The sequence below is a fragment of the Tubulanus polymorphus genome, chromosome 10 (assembly GCF_964204645.1).
Source record: "Tubulanus polymorphus chromosome 10, tnTubPoly1.2, whole genome shotgun sequence".
Classification (NCBI taxonomy): Eukaryota; Metazoa; Nemertea; class Palaeonemertea; order Tubulaniformes; family Tubulanidae; genus Tubulanus; species Tubulanus polymorphus.
Window position 1 is genome coordinate 13,050,231 of NC_134034.1, and position 10,940 is coordinate 13,061,170.

General features: G+C 40.7%; 1 protein-coding gene across 3 annotated transcripts; it reads right to left on the reverse strand.

Moving 5' to 3' along the window:
* Positions 1-523: 523 nt before the first annotated feature.
* LOC141911984 (uncharacterized) lies at positions 524-7,807 on the reverse strand. 3 transcript variants are annotated; one of them, XM_074803122.1, is made up of 2 exons: positions 7,691-7,807; positions 524-2,982 (listed from the first exon to the last, which is right to left on the reverse strand). In XM_074803122.1, the coding sequence occupies exon 2, from the start codon at positions 2,029-2,031 to the stop codon at positions 826-828; it is 1,206 nt and encodes a 401-aa protein (XP_074659223.1). In that variant the 5' UTR covers positions 2,032-2,982; positions 7,691-7,807; the 3' UTR covers positions 524-825. The 3 variants fall into 3 exon arrangements, 2 of the variants coding, with proteins under 2 accessions (XP_074659223.1, XP_074659224.1); XM_074803123.1 differs by lacking the exon at positions 7,691-7,807 and adding an exon at positions 5,918-5,974; XR_012620105.1 differs by lacking the exon at positions 524-2,982 and adding an exon at positions 4,233-4,371 and having other exon boundaries at positions 7,691-7,791.
* Between the last annotated feature and the right edge of the window lie 3,133 nt (positions 7,808-10,940).

The window sequence follows — 10,940 nt, forward strand, 5'->3', positions numbered from 1 at the left end:
TTCAATACGTGCCCGCCCCCTCACATGATTGACAATGACTGAGATTTGGTTTTCCATGTCGAATCGAAGGGTGACGTCCGTCGGTGGCCAAATCTGCCTTATTTAACTCGGGTCCGATCCGGGGCGCCGGTTTGACGCGGGCTTTATCGCCGCCTTACAATCGTGGCTACAGTGACTTAATTTCAAAATAGAAAATACACAAGGCCCCCGACTGAAAACCTGGGGCGGGCGCAGGAAAACCCTTTCAAATTCCTTTCAATGCTAAGCTCCTATTTACAGGCATACCTGTCCTGGGATATCGCGACTGGTTCGATCATTACATAAACATGCGGGGCGAAAAGATGCTGAGACAACTATTAGCAGAATAATCCCGGGAACTACGCATTTCACTCTCGAATTTCTTATTCTTACTAAATGATACATATAGATAGGATTTTGGAATAGTGGTACCGGCTCCATCACGTAATTGATTATACACGAGTCCGATAGAATAAGATAATTTTTATTTTACTCATAACCGTTGACATGGTACTCAGAGGCGTAAGTCAATACACAAAATATGAAATATTTACAAACATACGCATCTTCAAAACAATGGAAAAACAATTTAAGAACATGTGCATTGCATACACTTCACGGTCTAAACCCTTGCGCCGCCTGGTATACACATACGTCACGGTATATCCTCGCGCCGCCTGGCATACACATACGTCACGGTAAATCCTCGCGCCGCCTGGCATACACATACGTCACGGTAATTCCTCGCGCCGCCTGGCATACATACGTCACGGTATATTTCCTCGCGACGCCTGGCATACACATACGTCACGGTATATTCCCTCGCGCCGCCTGACGAAAGCGTTTGTTGAAAGCGAATAACAATACGACGTTCATCCAACTCTGCGTGTAGTAGATCAGTTTCGACAGATTGCCGTACTTCAGTTTATAGTGAACGTCGCGATCAACGTCGAATAGCAGTTCGATCGTCATTACGCATATCCCTAGATTACACAATCCGAACACGATCAACGAAATCACGCCGGAAATTGTTAAAACACGCCGGAAGTACAATTGCGATTGGACGCCGTTGCTGTTTGCCGTCGTCGAGCCGGTTTCATCCGCGCAGCCGTTTTTAGAATCGATTATTTTCACGTCACCCGCAAGATCAACGCTTTCGGCGCGGCGGTCGCCGTTTTCAACCCGATTCGACGTCGCGTTTGGGTTCGAATCCGTAATCGAATAGCGACGACCCGAATTTTTCGTCTCCGACGATTCGGATTCGTCCGCGATTCGTAACTCGAAATCTTTCAGATGCGGGTCTTCGCCGGTGTCGCCATCTTGCGGTTGTATCCCGGATCCGACCCACTGCCAGTAGAATATCCCGACATACATCGCGAACATTGTCGTAAACGGAATGAAATATAAACAAATCGTATCCATAGCAATAATCACTTTGTACGGGTATTTCAATTCGGCAGGCACCTCGCACGTAACCACCGTCCACATTTTAGTGTCGCCCCATCTCATCAGGACTTGACGACGGTACAAAACGGCCGCCCAGGTCGCGTACACGAACGAGCACAGCCATATTATCAAAACCGTTATTCGGCCGTTGAATTTCGAAATTTCGAATCTGCGACGGAAACGGCTGTGTTGTAGAAAGACGTTGAACGTCAGGGGGACGAGACTAACCACGCCGGCGGTCGAGATCACTTTCTCCATGTACCTGATTAATTTGCATACGCCGTCGGTCATGTGATGCACGGGGAAATGGCTGACTATGAACATGGGTAGAATGATACAGCCGACCAGTAGGTGAGCCACGGCCACGCTGAGAATGAAAATAAAGTTCGGCGAGCGACAAAGCAGATTTCGTTTTATAACGCTAATGACGTAAGCGTTGCCGACGATGCACGCTAGAATGAACAGACTGTCTAACGTAACGTACGTTATCAACACGGTTTTATCCATGCGTAAAGTCGGCATCGTCTCGTTGACGTCCGCGGCGGCGGTCAGCGTCGTGTTATTCATGGCGTTGTTCGATCGTCCGAAGTTGGAGAAACCAAACGTTGAAAATCTCGTTTTCTTCAAAAAGAGTAGTTCTTAAGTATTTTTAGACGCCGGGTATTGATTCTTACTATAGTCAAAGCGCGTCATCGAATCTTAATCTTAAACGTGTAAAAACTGGTAGACGTCACCACAGTTCGGTATCGCGCTGTATCTGTCTCGTATCTCTCGCTGGACTGGTAAATTCTCTACGAGTTACTCAGCGAATTTCGGGGCAATCGGAACAGGGGCTGGTCCGTTTTTGCGATGAATATTGGACTGAGAAAATGTGGTATATATCGCCAGGCGGGGCACGCGACAATCAGAGGCAATCAATGACGCTCAGTATGTAGGCGATAACGGTTGTAGATATTTCGATGTCGCCACTGCGCGAATTATGGCGATTTCTGGTATAAAATCCAAAGGGAAAATTTATAGTTGACGAATCGATATCGTTAACAACAATTTGCTCTACAATTATTACGGTAGAGAAAGATTTATGAATGACGTTAACTCCGAAAAGGTATAAATTCCACGTGGAAGGTTTATAATCGTCGATATTCTCCCTGCACATTCCATCTCTCTTCCGCGACTCGGCTATTCTTCTACCGGCCTAGATTCCGAGATTCCGTAGCCTGAAATTCGATTCTCGCGATCACCCCGAATGTTTAGATTGTTTAAAACGTTCGTTTTTATTGCTAGAGCCAGGCGATAATTCCTGATTCCGAGATTCCGTAGTCTGAAATTCGATTCTCGCGATCACCCCGAATGTTTAGATTGTTTAAAACGTTCGTTTTTATTGCTAGAGCCAGGCGATAATTCCCGATATTGTCATTTCCCCGGCGCTAATGGCTGAGTATCGGAAACCGATTAATCTTTTCCGTACTACTAATTGTTCGTTCTCTCTTCGCCGGTTGTGTACACGCGAGAGCTATCCTATAATACGAGAAAAGAGAATTAGCAAGAGAAATTTGAGAGCTTTTCGTCCCAGGGGCCTCGAGTGGCGGGTACTTACACCACCCCAGGGGCCTATAATACACGAGTACTAAGAGGGGTCGGTTTCACAGGGGTAATCAAAAAATTATTGATATTGCGCTCGTGGTAATCAGTCATCTTTTGAGAATGAGCGGGCATCATTAATGAATTAGAATCGTTGGAAGTCGTCGAGAATGGGAAAGTCGTCATTAGTGCCTCATCATAATTTTTCTGAACTGTTGAAGTTATCGAGAATTAAAAAGAAGTCGTTAGTAAATAACTGATCATAATTTTACCGGGTAAAACTCGAATTATGTTCTAGACTCGTTCAAACCAGGCTACGACTTGAGACTTATACACGCTAAAATTTGAATTCTTAATTAAGCAGCCAACAAAATTAACTATAATATCAGTCGCTTGCCGGAAGATTGTTCGAATGGACCGTAACCGAATTTCCCAATTATGTGCTTCGAGCTATGCAAAAATATTCTGTAAACTCGACCGCCGATCACACAACTATATCTGTACTTCGATTTCCGATTTCAGAATCAAATCCCCTGTTTCGCTCCCGGCAGGAGTGGTGGGTTTGTAAGGGACATGCTGAACAGTGAACCACTTCCTGAACATGGTCACCAGTATTTGTTCATCTTAAAATAGGGGTTGACCCTGTTATCTATTTGATTGGTAGATTTCGTTTGATTTGTTTTGATTTGGTGCCCCTCTCAAACCCACCACATCATTTTTATCAGCAATGTTAATGTGTTTTTGCGAGCCTAATGTTTATTATAAACCGCACTGACACGCGATATAGCGCGGCCTATAAATTTCTATCATAACTATCATTATCGTTAACGTTACGAAACAAACAATGTATTGAAAACAGTTTTGTTTCGTCTGGATGTGGGTTCATTACCCCGTGTCGTGCGCGCCATGGGCTAAATAAAACCCGGTGAAGCATTTCGATCAGCCGATAAACAAGAGCTATTTACGAGAATATTTCAATTTCAAAATCACAATGAAACAAAAACAGGTTTTTTTCAGATTAGGTTTATTTCATGCGCGCGAGCGCGAAGTGTCTTTTCGAAAAAATAAAAATAAAATCGATACCGAATTTAAAATTAATCCATGAACGAGTAGAACTACAGCAGCACTCAATATCGAAAAATATAGCTTCTCCGAGCGCGCTTGAACGAACGCGAATCTTTAATTCGCTCGGGACTCGTAGGCGGCTAAGAGTGACAGCATGATTCGCGTGGCGCTAAACGTACTTTAAGTGATTTTTTTCTAACAGTTGCATTGTGAAAACAACCAATCTGCATTCCTCTTACGTTCAAGAAATTCAACAGACTCCTACAGGTAGAAATCATCACATTTTAGAAAAGTAGGAATCCGTTTAGGATCTCTGAGGATGACTATTAGATGGCTATTATAGTACATAGTCGAAAGGTCGAATGAACTTAAGGTTCAGGGAATACAGTATTCCTGAAGATGACTATTAGAATATATACGAAACGTTGAATAAACTACACTAGCTCAAGGAATACAGTATTCCTGAAGATGACTATTAGGATATAGTCGAAACGTTGAATAAACTACACTAGCTCAAGGAATACAGTATTCCTGAAGATGACTATTAGGATATAGTCGAAACGTTGAATAAACTACACTAGCTCAAGGAATACTGTATTCCTGAAGATGACTATTAGGATATAGTCGAAACGTTGAATAAACTACACTAGCTCAAGGAATACTGTATTCCTGAAGATGACTATTAGGATATAGTCGAAACGTTGAATAAACTACACTAGCTCAAGGAATACAGTATTCCTGAAGATGACTATTAGGATAAAGTCGAAACGTTGAATAAACTACACTAGCTCAAGGAATACAGTATTCCTGAAGATGACTATTAGGATATAGTCGAAACGTCGTCCCCGCAAGCTGCATACGTAGGTGATGGATAAAATCATTGTATAGTTTGTAAAAACAGTGTCAACAACCTCTTTCCCAGTGGTGATGATTAGCATCTATTTCAAATACGTGTGTGCATTATATATGTATATATTGAATTCGTCTGTTATAGAAATAATGTTTTCATGACCCTAGTAGCGATTTAATAGTCTATCTTCAGCGATGATAAGGATTGCATGCACAAATAGCAATCAAATCATCAGCGAAATTCTGTTTTTAAATGATTATGATCTCGAATAAATAATTCAGTCGAAATTAATCCAGTTTTGAAAGGTCGGGGTTCGGTGTCAACGATGTGTATTCGATACGTTCGATTTACTTAGAAACCCCTCTCCCAAACCCCTGCGAAAATTACTTAATTGCCCTCGTTTTTTTCGTGCTGAAAAAGTGTTCAGCTGAAACACGTATTGACACAGCAGCGTTATATCTAACTACATGTAATTATCGTATCTGTTTAATCATGCAGACGTTCGTTACGCGCACGTATCGACGAGAATCGATCAGAGAATCCATACCGCCCAGTACTATCAATATTTTCCGGGGTAGGATTGCAGAGACCCCCTTTTCGTTCCAACCGAGTTAGAAAACGAACCAAACGGCATATTCCTCACGTTACGGGCCTGAATAATTCAATTAAAGGCCTACGTGAACCCTTCAGTTCAAACCGAGTTAAAAAACGAACCCACACATATTCCATATAACCTCTGCTGTTAAATCTCAATTTGTCATTTATAACCCTTATTGATATCGTGCACTAACCATCGAAACAGCTTTTGTCAATGCACATTTTTTTTGTGGACGATAAAATTTCTAATCTAATCCTAACGCTGGGCCTGGGTGAACCCTCGCCAACGACCGGACCGGAAGACAATTCTTACACATTGAATACATTCATACAAACTATAAAAAAGATATGTACACTTACTTTAATCTCGTGCGGTGTAACGTCTATTGATTTTTGATATTTTGTTTAACAGAAAAGTACCCAGGTGGCAATATAGATACGTACATACTCATTGGCACACGCGTTCTCTGTCCGCGCGGGCGCGCGATCCTTCTCGCTACGAGCGCGACGCATTCAATTAAAATTCGCCGAATAGCGCCGACACAAACGTGAATAATTAATAACGAAATATATTCGAGCGAGCGGATGGAGAAACGGGAGAAAAATTACTCCACGATGTCGAGTTGTGAAAACAATCGAATGAGAGAGAGTGTCTGAGAGAAGTAACGGAATATAGTCTGTTGTACGAGTAAACATTGCTGTGTATACTCAAGAGCCATCTAGCTACGGTTCCGCAGCCGCCGCCGCCGCCGCCGCCGTGCTGACGATGGTTTGGGTCGGGTACTGCTGCGCGCTCTGCAGACGCCGCAGAAAAAGGCTTGTGGAAGTAAACGAGAGACGAGTGGAAGAATATTGATAAAAGCTGAGCGATTCGAACGCGGGGTCGGATTTCAGCGAAGAACGGGACGGACCGAGTTGAATACGAAAACCTCGGAGCTGCCCGCAAATGTTACAACATTTCTTTAGTTGATAAAAATTGGGAGGAAGTTAACAAAGATGAAAAATTGCAAAAATACGATGACCTTGGAGAATTGGTATCAAATCTTAAAAATGGTTTTCTTCAGTTGTCAAACGGACGCAAGAATAAGGATGAAAAGAAAAAAATATTAGAATTTTTGGTATAGGCCTCTATTATTAGAAATTCTGAATATCTACGTATTGAACGGATTTAAAATCTGATAGACCTCAGCTTATGTGTGAACCTCATTGGTTATAGAACCAAAATGAGTTCAAACTTGTCTTGAGTTGTAAGAGGTTATAGTAGGTTTAGATTTAGTGGTTATTGAACCACTGGTGAGTTTAGACTGGGCCTAGACGTTTTCGGACAGATCGGCTGATATCGCTGCTCAGGCCGGAGCCAATAAAAAGCCTTTCGATATCAGTATCGGTGATGAATTATTTGATAGCACGAACTACTTAAATTTGCGCAAGTGCAAAAACCAATTATGAAAATGAGTGAGTATCGTATCGTATCGTATTTGAAGATGCGCCACTCACACGTGTGTGAAACGGTTTTTTGAAAGTAGTGTCTATTACGCTCTCAGTCAGTCGATACAAATAAATAATTACACATCTAGGAATGCTCTTTCGCACGGCCGATCGTGGGTATAAAAAACCATACGATTAATGCCACATTTCAAAATCATATCGGGGAGATTATTTACTAGGCCTATGTATAATCAGGAATTTATCAAAATGAAACCACGTAGACGAGAAGATACACAATATCCGTGTATGACAATAACAAAGCCAAAAGGCCTGATGATGGCTTTGTTATCGTGGGATTTCTCTCGGCCTCGAAACCACAACGTTTCGGCTGTTGGCTAACGGCCATCATCAGGTGGAATGACCAAAAAACAAAGCATGTAAATTCACAGGACGTTGACATGAATTGATCTAAAAAGTTTTTTTTTTTAAATATTAGAAATATTACGGATGTTTGCGACCACCCTCCTTCAGTCTAGACTAAAATAATATATAGAAAAAACATATGACCACGTAAAACATTTCTAGTATTTTATATAAACGTTCTGGATCAATTCATATATTGTGGCATTTTTACTCATCGTTTTATCACGGATATTGTGATCCGCAACTGACTCATACCTTTACATCCCTTTACGAAATAATTACCTCAGTAAAATGTAACAAGATACGTTCGCGCACGCCACGTTCGTGCTCTCTTGCCCTCTGGGCGATATGAACCGCGGTCGCATCCGATGCAAAATTCGATCCTACGCCGAGATAGGTTACGCTGCGATTTGTAATATACATGTATATACTATATACGCTTATGTGCGTATATATATATATATATATATATATATATATATATATATATATATATATATATACGCGCACGGTACATGCGAAATAAAGCCACTAGAAATCATAGATTTTCATTAGTGTAAAACAACTGCTGCTCTAGATCGATTAGAATACTCGCCGATATAAAAAAACCCGTCAGGCGACAGTTGACACAATACACACGCGCACTGAAATACTTATAATAACAATACATGTATTCGCTGCTATTTTCATGATACATAAATAGATAAACGATGTGAGTTGAATATATGGTTATGCATAAACGGGTTCCATAAACGGGTTATTTGAATCTATGTATTTCTCATGATCAAGTATAGGGATTATGTCAAATTACATTGCAACTGCGCCGAGGCATGCACAGAGATGGCTAAACATTAAAATACCATTGAAGTTTTTTTATTTATCTTGCATACATTATGATATTATAAAAAAATCTAACTGGAAAAAAGCGGTCACAATCACCACATTTTGACCGATCGGAGCTGGCTTCTTGGACGAAAGGAAGAAATCGTTTCTCCTTGCCTGACGCTGCCAGCGTAACCGCCCAGATGGAAACGAGTATTACTCTAATAGCAAACTTGGCTAACTGGTCTGAAAAAATGACGAATGAAACAGTTATGGAAATACGGATAAAGATAGCGCGAAATCGAATATGAATTTAGTTTTGAAATGACCTCGATTCGTAATTCTTTTCGTATGCAGATCCCGACCCCAATGCAGTAGCAAGTGGGAAAATTGCGGATATTAAGAAATCTAATACCTACCCATTGATTACGACCAAGATGAACGGAATGAATTGAAGTGAATCCTATGGAAATGAAATACAACATTGTTATCAAAATCTATTTTCATTCCTTCATATTCTGGACCCAGTTCCACAGTTGTGAGTTAGAGTTAACTCTGAGTTAAAGCTAGTTCATTGCTCGGAACTGTGGAACTGGACCCTGTAGCTGACATCCGACGAAAATTCAACAAATATAGATATTTAAGGATACACAATTATTGATACCTTGTTTCTCCTTTTTGGGTCTGAGCTTAAAAGTTAGCCTAACCGGCCGTCTATCTATAACTACGTAAATTACTTGTTTTTTAAATCATGATCAAGCTTACAATAACAGACCCGACAGTTATAGAAATGAACTGATTACAAATTTTATTGGAGTTTATTTACAAAAGTGACCCGGCCGATCAGGAAAAACAATGTATCATTTCCTTAGCCTAACAAGTTTGATATGTATCTAGGACGCTATTAAACGTCAAGTTTTAGTTAGCGTGAGGAATGAGGTTTTCATCCAACTTTGACTGCTAACGCCATCATTGATTACACAATATTCACCAGAACACTTTGGAATGGCGATCGACTTCGTGTTCAGGACTTCACTGAGACAATTTTTGAATGAACTTCATCAGGCATAGTGTAACGTATAATAACTTACTGCGGGTTGTCCTGCGAGGTTCCTCGGTTGTTCCTTGTGATCCGATCACTGGAATTAGTGAACTATACGTAATGAGAACTAACTATGTATGGGAACTATACAAAGCACTTCGAAAACGAGACATTATCGATCATCCGATTCATGAAGATGAATTTTTGTCGGAGTCAAATTTCAGTTACCAGAGAGTGCAGAGTGCACGATCGATCACGTGCCGTATGATATCTGATATGATATTTCTCAATTCTGAATTTGTTCAATAGAATATTCTATCATTATTTGTCTATCATCTAATATAACACATAGGTGAGTCTTCTGGATCTATCATCATTCTAAAACTACATTGGAATAAGTTTTACCCAGAAACGGGCTCTCTGGTACCACATTTTGGGCCAGCCATTACCACGTGGTCTCTCAAGCGGTACCATACTAGTTGGATATGGAAAAATGCATCCGAGTCTTACATTATGATTGAATACATGGTTGGAAGATGTAGGTAAATTGGAAAACTGCCGGGTAAAAAAGAAAAGGAAAGCATCTGATTGGCTAGACGAATAGACTGGTGGCCGCTGAGTGGCATCTTGTCCGGGCGCAACCTGAGGCGGCGTAATAGACCAACGAGGGGAGGAGTCTGCGGCCAGGGTTCGGCCATGATACATAAATAGATAAACGATGTGAGTTGAATATATGGTTATACATGAAGCGAGTTCCATAAACGGGTTATTTGAATCTACGTATTTCTCATGATCAAGTATAGGGATTATGTCAAATTACATTGCAACTGCGCCGAGGCATGCACAGAGATGGCTAAACGTTAAAATACCATTGAAGTTTTTTTATTTATATTGGATACATTATGACATTATAAAAAAATACCACATTTTGACCGATCGGAGCTGGCTTCTGCAGGCCGAAAGGAAGAAATCGTTTCTCCTTGCCTGACGCTGCCAGCGTAACCGCCCAGATGGAAACCAGTATTACTCTAATAGCAAACTTGGCTAACTGGTCTGAAAAAAATGACGAATGAAACAGTTATGGAAATACGGATTAAGATAGCGCGAAATTGAATATGAATTTAGTTTTGAAATGATCTCGATTCGTAATTCTTTTCGTATGCAGATCCCCGACCCCAATGCAGTAGCAAGTGGGAAAATTGCGGATATTAAGAAATCTAATACCTACCCATTGATTACGACCAAGATGAACGGAATGAATTGAAGTGAATCCTATGGAAATGAAATACAACATTGTTATCAAAATCTATTTTCATTCCTTCATATTCTGGACCCAGTTCCACAGTTGTGAGTTAGAGTTAACTCTGAGTTAAAGCTAGTTCATTTTCGATGAGTTAACTCGGAGTTAAATCTTAACTCGGAACTGTGGAACTGGACCCTGTAGCTGACATCCGACGAAAAGTCAACAAATATAGATATTTAAGGATACACAATTATTGATACCTTGTTTCTCCTTTTTGGGTCTGAGCTTAAAAGTTAGCCTAGCTGGCCCGTCTATCTATAACTACGTAAATTACTTGTTTTTTAAATCATGATCAAGCTTACAATAACAGACCCGACAGTTATAGAAATGAACTGATTACAAATTTTATTGGAGTTTATTTACAA

Coding starts and splice junctions, on each gene's coding strand:
- LOC141911984 (XM_074803122.1), bottom strand. CDS start 2,031: ATGAATAACACGACGCTGACCGCCGCCGCGGACGTCAACGAGACGATG.